This window comes from Xenopus laevis, chromosome 3L, assembly GCF_017654675.1.
Source record: "Xenopus laevis strain J_2021 chromosome 3L, Xenopus_laevis_v10.1, whole genome shotgun sequence".
NCBI classification, from domain to species: Eukaryota; Metazoa; Chordata; class Amphibia; order Anura; family Pipidae; genus Xenopus; species Xenopus laevis.
The window spans coordinates 135,584,980-135,600,832 of NC_054375.1; the positions used below are offsets into that span (position 1 = coordinate 135,584,980).

The 15,853-nt window shown below is 38.3% G+C and overlaps 2 protein-coding genes across 4 annotated transcripts in view; both read right to left on the reverse strand.

The window, feature by feature from the left end:
- The window catches only part of adam28.2.L (ADAM metallopeptidase domain 28, gene 2 L homeolog), a 29,956-nt gene extending 25,578 nt beyond the window's left edge, over nt 1-4,378 (reverse strand). Inside the window, exons 1-2 of the mRNA XM_041585590.1 lie at nt 4,241-4,378; nt 3,856-3,964 (exon numbers count right to left, since the gene is read on the reverse strand). Of these exons, the coding sequence (XP_041441524.1) occupies nt 3,856-3,964; nt 4,241-4,378 (247 nt within the window). The remainder of the gene's footprint in view (nt 1-3,855; nt 3,965-4,240) is intronic.
- A 5,421-nt stretch (nt 4,379-9,799) lies between these two features.
- The window catches only part of adam28.1.L (ADAM metallopeptidase domain 28, gene 1 L homeolog), a 45,359-nt gene continuing 39,305 nt past the window's right edge, over nt 9,800-15,853 (reverse strand). For 2 of the 3 annotated variants that reach the window (XM_018253479.2, XM_041587003.1), the window contains 5 exons: nt 15,315-15,417; nt 13,865-13,927; nt 11,344-11,379; nt 11,029-11,094; nt 9,800-10,302 (listed from right to left, as the gene is read on the reverse strand). In XM_018253479.2, the coding sequence (XP_018108968.1) occupies nt 10,276-10,302; nt 11,029-11,094; nt 11,344-11,379; nt 13,865-13,927; nt 15,315-15,417 (295 nt within the window). In that variant the 3' untranslated portion in view covers nt 9,800-10,275. Of the gene's footprint in view, nt 10,303-11,028; nt 11,095-11,343; nt 11,380-13,864; nt 13,928-15,314; nt 15,418-15,853 lie in introns of those variants that run through there. The other variant, XR_001934928.2, reaches the window with a different exon arrangement.

Below are 15,853 nucleotides of genomic sequence, written 5' to 3' on the forward strand. Positions count from 1 at the left end.
AGGGCATTGTGTGATGACAAAGTAATATGTAAATGTAAGTTTGTATGTAAATGATTTTCAATAGCCTTCCAGAATCTTTTAATTATAGGACATTCCCAAAGTAAATGAAAAGAGTCTGGAGAGGGAAAAATCACATTGGGAAATTTATTGAGAAAATAGCTATTCTTCGAGTAGAAATTAAACCTTTATAGGAAAGATATAGATTTATAGATTTATAGTTTTGTTCCCTCCATACTTCAGATGATATTAATTCATCAAAACTATGGACGGAATTAATCAAAGACTCTGTGGTAATTTCTCTTTAAAGATATTTAGACCACTTTGTTGCTGTGGATTCCATTGGATGAGGTTTGGAATCCATAAATTAGTATGAATGATTCTGATTTTTATATCCAAATTAGAATGGATATAATTGTTAAAAAAGGAAGCCAAATAGTTATTATAAGATGTTAGAGTCTCCTTCAAACTAAGATCCCTAAACCAGTGGGATAATTGTAGGCATTTTTTTTTCCTTATCTGGAATATGGGATTTAGTTCTAAATTCTTCCCAATTTAAAATTTCTCCGTATTCTGAGAAATTATGTCAGTTAATAATCGTACTCCCTTCTTTTTACGGAAATTTGAGATTGACAGAAATCATGAACTAGGACAATTTTTATCTATTGTCAAAAGTAAATAAGGGGTCATCCTGAAATCTGATTTATAAAGTTTATGAATTAGTTTCCATACCCTAAAAGTGTCTCTATAGAATGGATTATCTTTCCCTTCAACAGATTGTTTATTAAAAGGTTTATGTAATAACAGCAAAATGTTTTCTCCTGATTCAGTTACCAATTCTAGTGGTATATTTGTCCTTTTCACAAATCCATTCTACAATATAACATGTTAATGCTGATAAATTAAACAACATGTAGTCAGAAACACCTAAATTTTATTTCCATAAAAACCTTGAAAGAGAAGACTCCAAAACATTTAAGTCTTTATGTCTATCTATCTATCCTCTATCTATCTATCTATCTATCTATCTATCTATCTATCTATCTATCTATCTTTCTATCATCTATCTATCTATCTATCTATCTATCTATCTATCATCTGTACCTATCTATTATCTATCTATCATCTATCTATCTATCTATCTATCTATCTATCTATCTATCTATCTATCTATTATCTATCTATCATCTATCTATCTATCTATCTATCTATCATCTATCTATCTATCTATCATCTATCTATTTCTTTTGGATCTTGTAATAACTAATAATACTGAACTCATCTCTAACATTTGTGTGGGTGAGTATTTAGTGAATAGTGATCATATCATGGTCTCCTTTGAGATTCTGTTGCAGAAGCAATTCTATAAGGGAGTAGCTAAAACACTAAATTTCAGACGTGCAAACTTTGACAGTATAAGGGCATCTCTGCAACATATTAAGTGGGAAATGCTTTTCACAGGGTTAAACACAGAACAAAAATGGGAAGTCTTTAAAATGCTGCTTAATAAATATACGTCAATATATTATGCAAAAAAGCAGGCAAGCTAAAATCGATATGGAAAAGGATATTGCAGCAAGCAGTAAAAAGAATCCAAAATTATTTTTGGATTTATTTTTTAAATATGTTAATAGTAGAAAAAATTAAGCAGGGAGGGTGGGACCTTTGATATCAGAGGTGGGTCAGCTGGTTGATGAGAATAAAAAAAAAGCTCAGATTCTGAACTCATATTTTTTATCTGTCTACACAAATGAGGAGCCAGTTAATGAAAGTTTCCTTATTAATAGTCCAAACTCAGTAATACAACTAATGATGCATGGTTCACACATGAGGAAATTAAAAAGAGACTAGAACATGTTAAGATAAACAAAGATCCAGGGCCAGATGGTATTCATCACAGCGTACTTAGCGAGCTTAGCTCTGTGATTGCCAGACCTCTTTAATTAATTTGTGCCTCGACTCAAAAAGGCATCCCATTCTCAGTCTCAAAACTACAGGCCAGTTAGTTTAACATCAGGGGTAGGAAAGCTTTTCGATGGGTTAATAAAGGATAAGATACTGGACTTCATAGCAAAGCATAATACTATGAGTTTGTGCCAGCATGGTTTTATGCGTAATAGATCTTGCCAGACTAACTTAATTTCTTTTTATGAGAAGGTAAGTAGAGACCTCGATTCTGGGATGGCAGTGGATGTGATTTACTTAGACTTTGCTAAAGCATTTGATACAGTGCCACACAGAAGGTTTCTGGTTAAATTAAGGAATGTTGGCCTGGGACATAGTATTTGTACCTGGATAGAGAACTGGCTAAAAGATAGACTACAAAGAGTGGTGGTAAATGGAACATTTTCTAATTGGACCAGTGTTGTTAGTGGAGTACCGCAGGGCTCTGTACTAGGCCCTTTGCTTTTCAACTTGTTTATTAATGACCTGGAGGTGGGCATTGAAAGTAGGGACGCCCATAGACTTATATGTGCGACAATTGGCTGGTGACCCGTTTGCGAAACAAAACAGGTCAAATTCGCCTATCCCTAATTTTAAGTACTGTTTCTATTTTTGCAGATGATAATAAATTATGCAAAACTATAGGTTCCATGCAGGATGCTGCCAGGGAGGCTGCGGAGGGATTTGTCTAAGTTGGAAAACTGGGCAGCAAACTGGAAAATGAGGTTCAATGTTGATAAATGCAGGTTATGCACTTTGGCAAAAATAATATAAATGCAAGTTATATACTGAATGGCAGTGTGTTGGGAGTTTCCTTAAATGAGAAGGATCTAGGGGTTTTTGCAGATAACAAACTGTCCAATGTGTCATTCTGTGGCTATTAAAGCAAATAAAGTTCTGTCTTGCATAAAAAAGGGCATTTTTTGAAAAACATAATTATGCCTCTTTATAGGTCCCTGGTGAGGCCACATCTGGAGTATGCAGTGCAGTTTTGGTCCTTAACTCCGGTCCTTAAGAGGGATATAAATGAGCTGGAGAGAGTGCAGAGTCTAAGTGCAACTAAAAGGGATGTAAGACTTAAATTAGTAGGTATATTAGGTAGATTGTCAAGGTAGCCTATTGATCGATCTATCTATCTATCTATCTATCTATCTATCTATCTATCATGCACAGTGCAAACGTTCTGATTGAACAGTTGGATACTGTGAGGTTTGCTCATACACACCTTTGGGCAAAGTGAGAAGAAAATGTGGCTCCTCTCACTTACTTTGCCCCGGCCATGAAGGTACGTTGTCTGTTCCCCTGAGATACTATAGAAGCCCAGACAGTCGGGCACAATGTCAAATGTCCAATCTAATCTGGGTAGATTCATTTTATACTATTATTTAACATTGTACTCAATCCCTCTCCTTTCAGTCTCCCAGTTTGTCTTTCAAATCAATTCCTGGTCACTTGAGACAGAGGGACTGAGTCAACAGATTAAATTCTAAACTGGAGAGTGGCAGAACATATTAAATAACTGCAAAACCACCAACTGCAAGCTGTCATAGGATTTCATTGCACATACAGCCACAAACACGTGGGTCCTTAGGTATATGGCCATGGCCAGCTTTGAATCAAATGCAGAACACCTAGCCTCCAGGTCTAGGCACATTTTTCTTCCTAAATAACTATCATCACCTGCAGACAACGAAAGTGATCATTGTACTACACATAAACACATCAATATATTTTAATAAAAAAATCATTTCACAAATCGTACCTGAATTGCAGCTGTTTTTGTATATATACCAGGAAGCACCAGTTCTTAAAAAGCAGATTTAGTTTAGGATTTAGAGTCATTTCTAAAGTAATTGTGGCTCCCAGGCTGGTTTCCCACATGAATAGTCAATAATCCAGGGTGTTGGTACTCACCTAGAATGTGGCTGCTGAGGAGCAGCACCGTGAGTAGCACAGTCTGTGCCATATTCTTTTTAAGATCTGTAAACAGGACGTCAGGATGCCAAACCACTTTGTACTGTAACTTTTACTGATGGTTGGAAAGAAACACAGAATGACAAACTTGTGTTACATACCAGGGTTGTCAAGTTGCTCTACCATTCAAAGGGGAAGTGTGCACTTTTATAGTGTAATGAACCACTGTGACATCAGAGATATTGGTAAAGTTCTAAATTTTCTGCCTATCATACAGTCCATCCGCATACAGAATTATACTCACATTAACACCCACAACCTAAAATGTATTAGCATCTTCCTTTAAATCCAATGTATTAGTCAGTGGCATCGTTTCCAGCCATACCTCCCTCATCAAGAAATTATTATAATTATCCTCATCATCCTTTGCTTTTGGACTCCTACCTTTTGGCATCTTCTGCCATACCCAGTTCACTATTTGCCCCATCCCTCTCATTGGCTTCTGCCTCTCTTTCTCCCCCATGCCCTATATCTTAGCCTCTTCCCTTCGCTACCATTTATATTTGACCTTTGTTTACACAGACCATGTTAAATTTACTGTGCCCCATATTAAAATAAATTCAGCACACCTCCTAAATCACATTGGACATGGAAACATACATGGCAACTAGCAACCAATCAGGACCGCAGTAGACCATCTACTTCCCTCGGTCCATCCAGAGTCTGGTTTCTTCATTGCTTTGGATGAAGGTGGCCATATATGGGCAGATTTAAGCTGCTGATTTGGACCCTTCAGGCTGATTCAGCAGCTTATCTGCCAGTGTATGGGGCCTCAATGAGGAAGGTTTGGTCATTCCATCAGGTCAAGTTCCACATCTGTGAATTAATGCTGTCCTCAGTCTGATCACCATAGGATTGCGTTAGGGGTGTTCAGGTCACAACTGCCTGTTTGGGTTTGAGCCTTGTGACAATAGGAGTGTTCATGCTTACTATTTATTTTTTGGATGGCATAGTGATTAAAGCTTTAATGGTTTCAGGGTTCAGTGAGAAAAATTTAAATTTAATCAGGGATAGGTGCCAAACTAATCCATGTTGATTTAACAAAAACGTGTGGGACCTCGGTTCATAGGAAATAAGACTAAAATATTAATTAGCTCATACTACAGAGGAAGTTTATCTGTGGGCAGAGATTGTTGCCCTCTTCTACATCACAGACTTCCTTCCCTTCCACTACTGTACCAGAGTATCCATAGTGGTCAGTAGAGAATAATATCCAATTATGGGTCTAGACAAAGTTACTGTAATGCAGTGTATACAATGGCTAATGCACCCCACACTGTGAGATACTAGGCTACAAGGAGTCATCAAGGAGATATGTAACCATTAGACTGAGTGCTTATATATAGGGTAAGGAACTGTGACTTCTAATATGTTTATATTCTGGCATAGGAATGTGTGGTGAGGGGTAAAGAAGGACTAAAAGAACAGAGAGTCACAGTCATATATTCCTGAGTGAAAACCAGTTAGCGCCATATTGTTTTCTCCTTTAGATATGGAAGATATATGATCCACAAGCAACAAATACATGCAAAGCCAGAGAGATCTTTCAAGGATTTTTTTTTATTCCTCAAACAAGGCAAATAGCACATGATCATATGTTTTGGAATATTGTGTGCAGTTTCTTGGAGTGTGACTGCTTGCAGTGTAGGCGCTACATTACAGTGGCGTACATAACCATTACTGGGTCCAACACCATTATTGTTTTAGAGTCCCCATCACTCCAGACATTTAATAATATTATTATCCTTTAAGAGGCAGAACTAGACATCACAGCAACCTAATTAAGGACTCCTAAAAACCATGGTGAAGATGATCTGGCTTAAAGGAACGGTTCAGTGTAAAAATAAAAACTTGGTAAATAGATAGGCTGTGCAAAATAAAACATGTTTCTAATATAGTTAGTTAGCCAAAAATGTAATCTATAAAGGCTGGAGGGAGCAGATAGGACTCTCTCTTGCACACAGAGCATCGGAGTATAAATTGGTATATATTCTATACCCAATGAGGCACCTGAACTAATGAAATAGTTATTGTACAAACTTGAAGAAGTCAGGGGCATAGGGATACTTTATGTATAGGCCTCACCCATGGTTTCCAGGTACATGGGATTCGTTATCTGGAAACTCGTTATTCAGAAAGCTCCGAAAATGCTGTCTCCCATAGACTCCATTTTATCCAAATAATCTAAATTTTTAAAAATGATTTTCTTTTTCTCTGTAATAATAAAACAGTACCTTGTACTTGATCCCAGCTAAGATATAATTGATCCTTATTGGAAGCAAAACCAGCCTATTGGGTTTATTTAATGCTTCCATGATTTTCTAGTAGACTTAAGATATGAAGATCCAAATTATGGAAGGATCCCTTATCCAAAAAACCCCAGGTCCCAAGCATTCTGGATAACATGTCCCATACCTGTATCTGAGTGGATCCAAAGGGCAGAAAGAATCAGTATGAAGGGTAACAAGGAATGGTAGAATAGACAGTGATTGCACTATAGCAATGGGGTAGGTAGATGCACCGTTTTGATTTTCAGGAAGTTTGTGCCTAAGCAGTTTCAGGGTGTTTGATGGCATTAGTTGGGGGTCATTGGCTTTGGCCAGCCAGCTGTGATATGATCTCTCCAGGTTCTTATCAGCTGAATGTCCCATTTGAAGGCCTAGGTCAGTGCTGTCCAACTTCTGTGCTACCGACGGCCGATTTTTTTTGGCCCCTGTTTTTAAACCACACCCACTTAAAACCACACCCAAGTTACCACAAGATCATGTCCACATTAATTGTAGTAGCACACCAAAAAACCAAATGGTTGGTGCTCACTGCAGGGATATCACTTAGCACTCATATGTGAAAAAAGTTGTCGTATTAAGACATACCCTTAATTCCATATGCCTCTTCTTCCCCTTGGATAACACAGCACCCCCAGCACATGATTAAACACTTTAGGGGCCCCTAACAATTATTTATTTTCAAATGCTAACAGAACAAATACCTGGCTTATGTTCCACAGGCAGAGTAGGGCACATATAGGCAGAGCAGGGCACACACAGGCAGAGCAGGACACACGCAGGCAGAGTATGTTACACACAGGCAGAGCAGGGCACACACAGGCAGAGTATGTTACACACAGGCAGAGCAGGGCACACACAGGCAGAGTATGTCACACACAGGCAGAGCAGGGCACACACAGGCAGAGTATGTCACACACAGGCAGAGCAGGGCACACACAAGCAGAGCAGGGCACACACAGGTAGAGTATGTCACACACAGGCAGAGTCTGTCACACACAGGAAGAGCAGGGCACACACAAGCAAAGCAGGGCACACACAGGCAGAGTATGTCACAAACAGGCAGAGCAGGGCACACGCAGGCAGAGCAGGGCACACACAGGCAGAGTATGACACACACACATGCAGAGTATGACATACACAGGGAGCATATGGAAGGCAGAACAGAGCAAGAGACAGGGAAACCTATCAGGACCACTCTAAGATGTACTACATACAGTGACACAGTGCTGGTGCCCCATTAGCATTTTGTATAAGGTGTGAACAGGTGAACAACGTGGGCAGTTTCAGTCTGGGTCTCAGGTGTGAACAGTACAGGGTTTAAGGGTGTGAACAATAGAGGTGCCACAAGTGTGAACAATGCAGGGGGGATTACATGTGTGAACAATACAGGGGATTACATTTACATTTTACACAAAACACAGCCGGTAGGTGGGGGGCCGCATGGGTTTGCACAAACTGGATCGCACTCCAAAAATAGATGTAGTAATAAAGTCTTTTATTAGAGCAAAAACATCAGAACAAAGGCCTTACGTGTTTCGTGCCATAGGGGCACTTAGTCATAGGCTAGCCTATGACTAAGTGCCCCCATGGCACAAAAGGTGTAAGGCCTTTGTTCTGATGTTTTTGCTCTAATAAAAGACTTTATTACTACATCTATTTTTGGAGTGCGATCCAGTTTGTGCCAGCCCATCACTATTTATTATCTGCTATATTGCCTTCCTGAGCTGAAGGTCTAGGGTTTCTAAACCTGGATCCCCTGCTTGTTTGGGTAAGTTAACCTCAACATTATACTGCTTATTGCATTGACACTGAACATGTTTCTATATATATATATATATATATATATATATATATATATATATATATATATATATATATATATATATATATATATATATATATAATATATATATATATATATATATATATATCCTCGATAACCCTGGCCTAGGTAGTCAGTTAAAAATAAATTCAGATACGCATGTAACCGCACAGCTCCCTGCCCTCTTTTCAATATATTCCACAGACCAACTTGATAAAATTCGATTTTATTGAAAGTTGCAATGTATAAAATATACAAAGTTTTACAAAACAGTAAAAGAAGCCTTTTTCATAAAGGCGCATATGGAATAAAAATCTGTAATGAAATCTGATTTCCGCAGACGTTGGCACTGGATGTACAGGGAATCAAACAGGTTCTAAAATTGTAACTAGTGGGCTGACAACCAAAGGACTAATCACATGGCACTCACCAATAAATAGCTCACTCACACCCCACAATCCCCAGCACTTACTCATTCCCTACTACACTATCCTCTATTGACATACACTATTTACACATGTATTTACAGTACAGAAGGTGGAAAGATAAAGAGACAATAAGAAATGGCAGATACCCATAATGCCCTGAGAATTCTTTTTTGCACATAAAGAGGCAGATATGTAGTGACTCATAATGTACTGCAGTACCTTGAGCAACATGTATGTACAACATGACAATTTTCTCCCAATGTGCACTGGATTTTAAGGGGTGGCTCACCTTTAATTAAACTTTTCTAGAATTGCCAATTCTAAGCAACTTTCCAATTGGTCTTCATTATTCATTTTTAATAGTTCTTTATTTGCTTTCTTCTTCTGACTCTTTCCAGATTTCAAATGGGGGTCACTGACCCCACCTAAGAAGCAAAAGCTCTGTAAGGCTACAAATGTATTGTTATTGCTGCTTTATATTACTTGTCTTTCTATTCAGGTTCTCTTCTATTTATATCCCAGGCTCTTATTTAAATCAATGCATGGTTGCTAGGGTATTTCGGACCCTAGGAACCAGTTCGCTGAAATTGCTGGAGAGCTGCTGAATAAAAAGCTAAATAACTCAAAAACCACAAATAATAAAAAATGAAAATCAATTGCAGATTGGCTCAGAATGTCACTTTCTACGTCATACTAAGGGGCAGATTTATCCCGGGTCAAACTTCGAAGTAATGGGAGTTTTTTTTAACTCCTGTAACTTCGAAATTCAAATAAAAATAATAGAATAGAAAAATAGAATTTTTTGCGGGTTAATAGGCCGTTTTCGTTCGACTGCGAAACATAAGTTTCGAAGTAACATCGTATTTGATTGTATTTGATTAGAATTTTTTTTTAAAGAAAAAAACTTTGAATTTTCAAAGTTCACCAATTGACTCCAAATGGGTTCTAGGAGGTCCTCCATAGGCTAAAACAGCAATTCGGCAGGTTTTAGGTGGCGAATGGTCGAAGTCGCATTTTTAAAGAGACAGTATTTTTTTCAAATTCGAATCGAATTTGGACGATTCCCCAGTCGAAGTACACAAAAAATAGCTCGAAATTTTAATTTTTTTACCTCGAATTTTCACTTTGACTCTATATAAATCTTTCCCTAAAATTTAACTTAAAGGTGTACAACCTCTTTAACGACAGTGCACTTGGGATTCTGAGTGGCTGGTGCATTTTCATGGTCTGCTGCTGCCATCCAATGGAAAACAGTGGTGGTTAAAGGCCAACAAAATGCCCTGTCACCGCTATTAATATTTAATGTCATGGCCGATGAATGGGGTGTTTTGACCACTTCCGTTCTCTGCGGTCAAAACACGCCACTACCCTAAGTGTATTTATTCAGTTGTGTAAAGTAAATTTATTAAAATTTTAAAATAAAAAAATCAGTATATCATACAATGATCAATTAAAATATATACATAGGAGTAAAACAATTTAAGATAAAAGGGGGCTATTGCCCCCCATCCAGCCACGTAGGAGGAGGAGGCCACAGCAGCATCACTGCACCCAACAATGACGTACATAAAGTACAGATCAGTCAAGCTCTGAGCGTCTTAGGTGGAAAGATTCTTACCCAACACCAAATAGTAAAAGCCTCTGAACAGCAGAAAAGAACAAACTCTCTTCTCAATGTCAGGCTCACACCACAGTACCAGGACCCCAAAGTAGACTTTTGACTTTAGAGAGGGGAAAGCTGACTCTTCATGGGCCCAATACATTGCTGAGCAGCAGTCACGCAGGGGTAATAGCCACAATCTCTTCTGCGCCATTATTCACCTTAATGCCTCACAGGCGGCTTCAGTGCCTGAAATAAAAATGTGATCACATTGTAGAAGTCTCCTACATCACTTTAATAGGACAGTTATAATAATAAAATGACTAATAGGTATAAACTTGTTTCACTTCTGTAATTCTAATGGCACAGGATGTATTAAACACGTTTTGTATAATGAGAGAACGACACCCACTGAAATGAGATATGTGTGCGGTTATTTATATAAGTGCCGGTTGCAAAGAGATTTTATTGAGTTCCTAAATACAGTTCTTTTTGCAGAAGGCACTGAAAAATCTGTATCCTGCTTGTAACCACTTTATGTTCAGGTAAAGGACGGGGTTAATAATGGTCTCGTCACTTACAGTATAGTATTCAGTTAGAAGGTGGCATTTGGGCCTCACAGCAAAATTATTAAGGGGCCCTTGTACAAGTAGGCATTTCCTACTGCAGAACTTTATAATAGAACTGCAACAATTGAATAAAGCTGTAGCAGACAGGTCATCTATATGGGGTAAGCCGACAGCCAATCACAGCACTGATTGTAATGATCTTCTGCCCGTATTTACTTAAGTTGCTCTGTTTCTGGGAAGAAAAGTTAGTAAGTAAGGTTTGGAGTAGAGGCACAAGTCCCTTTCTCACATTGAATTATCATTGTAATGTCCTATATGATCTTGTGGTACCTGCCAGCCGTGGTGGACATGAGTGTGTAGCAGTTTCCATGGTTCTGAGACTTCATTTAAAAGAGCATAGATTTACCTTTGGTGGAGCAGGAGGAAGAGCTGGTTTAGCAGAAGGTACAGGGGGTGGAGGGACAGTTGGTTTCTGAAATACCCAAAATAAAAACAAATAAATACACAGCATTCAAAATGATTGAAATTGTCAGCCCATCCTAATCGCCGTCCCTTTCCAACTGTCTTTAGAAAATGACTCATTTACCAGCCAAAGGGGTAACCTGGAGGTGGGACTGTAATTTTAAAGTTATTCTCCTAACTGGGCCATGGAATCATCAATCGGATCAGTGCAATTTGGTAACTGAGTGCTGGGATAAAGTGTACAGCAGTAACATCTTACCTTTAGTTTTGGTTCAGGTTGAGGGGATGCTTTAGTCTGTAAAAAAATTAAAAAGTATTATACCTTTCCCTGGCAGCGCAGAAGTACATTTGCATCAAATAGGTCTTTGCTGAAATCTATGGATCATGTTGCCTTTTTTACTTTCAGCTCCTGGGCTGCTCTCCTTTTCCTGTCCTTGCAAAAGGGGCAGAGTTTAATTTTGACTTGTTGTTATGCTCGGACAATATCTCCACATGCCATTTCAGTCACTTGTGATACACTTTATGGCATGCTGAAAGCCAGCAGTTGTAGCCTTGACTAAATGGTTGGAGTGCTTCTTTTTTTGGTTCAAGTACCCACTGAATGTTGATTCCTTTTTGAGGGCCTCCTTACCTCATAACAAGGTTAAAGGTATAGGAATGGGATACATTATCCGGAAACCCATTATCCAGAAAGGTCCAAATTACAGAAAGGTTGTCTCCCACAGACTCCATTTTATCCAAATGATCCACATTTTTAAAAATATTTTCCCTTTTCTCTGTAATAATAACACAGTACGTTGTACTTGATCCAAAATAAGATATAATTAATCCTTATTGGAAGCAAACCAAGCCTATTGGGTTTATTCGATTTAAAGGGCTTGTTCACCTTCAAACAACTAGTTGTTTTCAGATAGAAATAACAAATTTTTCCAATCACTTTCTATTTTCTACCATTTTTCTAATATTTAAGTGTAAAGTGAAATTTTTCACCTTCTAAAGCATCTTTGGGAAGGGGGGTCGCCGACCCTGTAAACTAATCTAAATTGATACATTTAGTTGATACATTTCTTATCTTTGTCCCTGCTGAGCAGAATCTCTGGGTTTCATTACAGGCAGCTGTTAGAATTGATACAATAGTTGCTAATACTCCAGAGATGCTGCTGAGAAATGTATCAACTAAAAAATTGTAACAGTTTAGAGTCTGCACCTGAATTACTGAGCTGCCAGACTGAAACACCAGAGACACGAACATTCAACTTTAAACTTTGATTTTGGAAAAACAGTAAAAAATAAATAATGGAAAGTAATTGAAAAAAGTCTTTATTTCTGGGGAACAATCTGAAAACAATTCAACTGAAGTTGTGTTTGGAAGGAGAACAACCCCATTAACAAGATTTTCTAGTAGACTTAAAGTGTGAAGATCCAAATTACGGAAAGAGCCGTTATCCAGAAAACCCCAGGTCCCCTGGATAACAGGAACCCTACCTGTACAGGAAACATTGCTAAACATTAATGTATACAGGATAGCTAATAAATGTTCACCCCCAAAATACCACTCTAGCTGAATTGAAAAATAAGGCTACTGCTTTGTGGGGGGAAAATCAATATATGTGCTACACAATTTAGACAAAGCCTATTCAGGCACATAAGGGGCATTCTATAAACTTTGCCCTAATTGAAGTTAAGGTGCTGTGACTGGTTCACAATAGCCATGCATGATGGGGTACTGCAGAAGAAGCCTAATTACAGTAAAAGTTGGGGCATACAGTATCTCATGACTGCCCTCAACAAGGAGGACCTCTTGTTGAGGGCCTCCTTACCGCATATCAAGGTTAAAGGTGCAGGAAACATTGCTAAACTTAAATGAATACAGAATAGCTAATAAAAGTTCATCCCCCAAATCCTCAATTAAAACATTAGGTTCCAGAAGTATCTAGAAGTCTTACCCAAACTATCCTTAAAGGGCACCAATCATGACCAAAATCATTTACTAAGTAAATACACTATGTGAAAGATCAAGAAAAACCGATTTTTAAACTAGTTAGAATTGTTTGTATAATGTAAATGATCAGCTCACTATATCTTCTGCAAGATCTCCCCTATCTCCCCTGCAGTTCTAGCTGAGGCAGCCATCTTGGATTTCACTGGCTCCTCCTACCTATATCTTCCCAGCCAACTGCAGCTCTGAAATCTCGCACATGCTCAGTTGAAATTCCTTGTTGCTTATCAAACCCTTCTAAGCTATTTTCAAATCAGCCAAACCTCTCTGTTAGCTGCTGTTCAGTAGTGCTGCCACCTGCTGGAAGTTACTGTGTGCCCTTCGTTTGCATAATGACTTTACCAGCAGGGGACAAGGTAGGGAAATCTCCTGATACTTCTAGTGGAGGAGTTTACTTAAACAAGGCATTCTGGGTAGAATACTCAAAGCAGTGTTACAATCTGAGCATGCTCCTGAAATTTGCATATTAGAGTCTCTGTTATAGTCTCAGTATGGCCTCCCTCAGTGAAAGAACCCATTTGACAAAGTAAGGGATTTTTTTAAAACCTGCAGTTTTTTCAAAAAACTATATATGTAGTTTGATTAAACGTGTTTAGCTTGTAGTGGTCAGATTGTTAATATGTGTTTGATTTTGGCTGTGATAGGTGCCCTTTAAGGCTGAGCCCCATTCAAATCTCCTGCTCCAAGAGGGGCCAGCCCCATAATTTCAGAATCACTGCCTTGAATAAAGGGATATCTTACTCTTACCCAAAAAATTATGCAGCAACGTGTTTTTACTTACCACTGAATACTGAGGCGCCTGGTAACCAGCTCGGCTGGATGGCCAAGACTTGTCTGTGGTCGGCTGTAGGGAAACATTATCATTAACATTATTTGAACTGAAGATGCTGCTCGGATGATTAGTGAAACGTCATCAATAATTACTCAGCAAGTCCAGTTGTTTTTTTTTTTAATTACTTAGTATACCATGACCTGGATGAATGAAAATCTTCAGTCATATGGAAACATTAGCAGTTGGTTACTGCTTTGTGGGAAAAAAAAAATCAATATATTTGCTACAAAATTTAGACAGAGCCCATTAAGGCACATAAGGGGCTTTCTAAAAACCTTGCCCTAATCGAGGTGGAGGTGGTGTGACTGGTTCACAATAGCCATGTATCATAGGACACTGCAGAAGAAGCCTCATTACATTAAATACAGTAAATCAAGGCAACACAATTACAGCTTCTGTTATAGGTATAAGAATAAGTAATGCTAGGTATATATATATATATATATATATATATATATATATATATATATATGTAACACCAAGTTCTGCATTTTTATAGAGTACTGAAAGGATTTGGGGGAAGTTGAGAGAAGAAGTTACAGCTTCGCACAAATTTATTTAGTATTTACACAGGAATTCAAACAAACATCCAGTTTCTCCATCACGCAATAAAGTCTCACCAGAGTGCTCCAACTGCTCCACCGTAAAATACTTACAACACACATATGCATCAACAACAGTAGTGGGAAAGGATTAGGCTTCTGTAATACTCAGATGCAACTATGGCGGCTTTTCCCACCACTGTTGATGTAACATAGGAAATGTGGTTTTTGTTGCTGCAGATGTGCTGGGTAAAATGTTTCCTAGTAACTTGATTGTATGTAGAAGAAACAGAGGAATCACAGTTGTTGGGAACCTCTGGGCCTTTCTCAAGCAAGGGCCCCCAAGTGTCTCCCGCTATGAACGGTTCTGCATTGGATAAGGGGCTAAGGTGGCTTTTTTAAAAGATGATATTTGCTGGAGACTTCTGGCATCAGAATGAAGCCACCCTTCCAACAGATATGGCTAGAACCCTCTGACGCATTTTAAACCAAACCAGTTGGAGGTGCAGCTTCATTTGGGCATATTGCATGGATAAAGATTGGAAAGCCTGCAGTCTTCCTTGCAACTAGGGATGGGCGAATTATTTCGCCTTGTTTCACCTCCAAAAATGATGCCCGTAGACTTGTATGGTGTGATGTGTGAAATTCGTGAAATGGCAAAAAATTGCGAAACGGCGTCCGTTTTTGGCGAAATTGCAGCAAAAAAAAAAAAAAAAAAAAGGACACCAGCAAATTTTCGCAGCGATTTCGCGAATCACAGGAATTCACCCATCACTACTGGTGAGTAAGTGCTCTCTGCTGGTCAGACTGCAGAAAACAGGATGAGCAGAACGTTTCTTGGTGTAGGGCCAACTTACCTCTGCTTTAGGTACTTGGGGTAAAGGCTGCATTGGAGCTGGTGGACGATTAAGGAATGATGGATTTGTTGAACCTTCAACAGTTGCTGGAAAGCTGCTGGAACTGGTGGGAAAAAACGAATTATTCATAGGAACCCAAAAGAATGGTCTCTCTACAGTGCATTAAATGACTACAAACATCAATTATAACATTAACATAAATTATGAAGAACAGTTTCCAAATGTAGATGTTAAAGGGACAGTATAAACCTAACGCACCTTTTTGAAAACGAGCAATATGAATAGACATTATACTGAAAATGCATTATTTTATATATTTATTTTTAATTTTCTTTGTATTCAGTTTCACATACTTTTGTATTATAAGGCAGTAATTGTTTTGCTTTCAAAAATGTAAATGTAATAAAATTTGCAAAGAGCAAATTTTTTTGCGAATAAAAATTCATCTGTCGCAATGCAATATTCTACGTTAGGCTTTTATTACATTGCGAATCTTAATTGCACATTGTGAACCTTTAACAACTGCTCTGGAGTTTCGT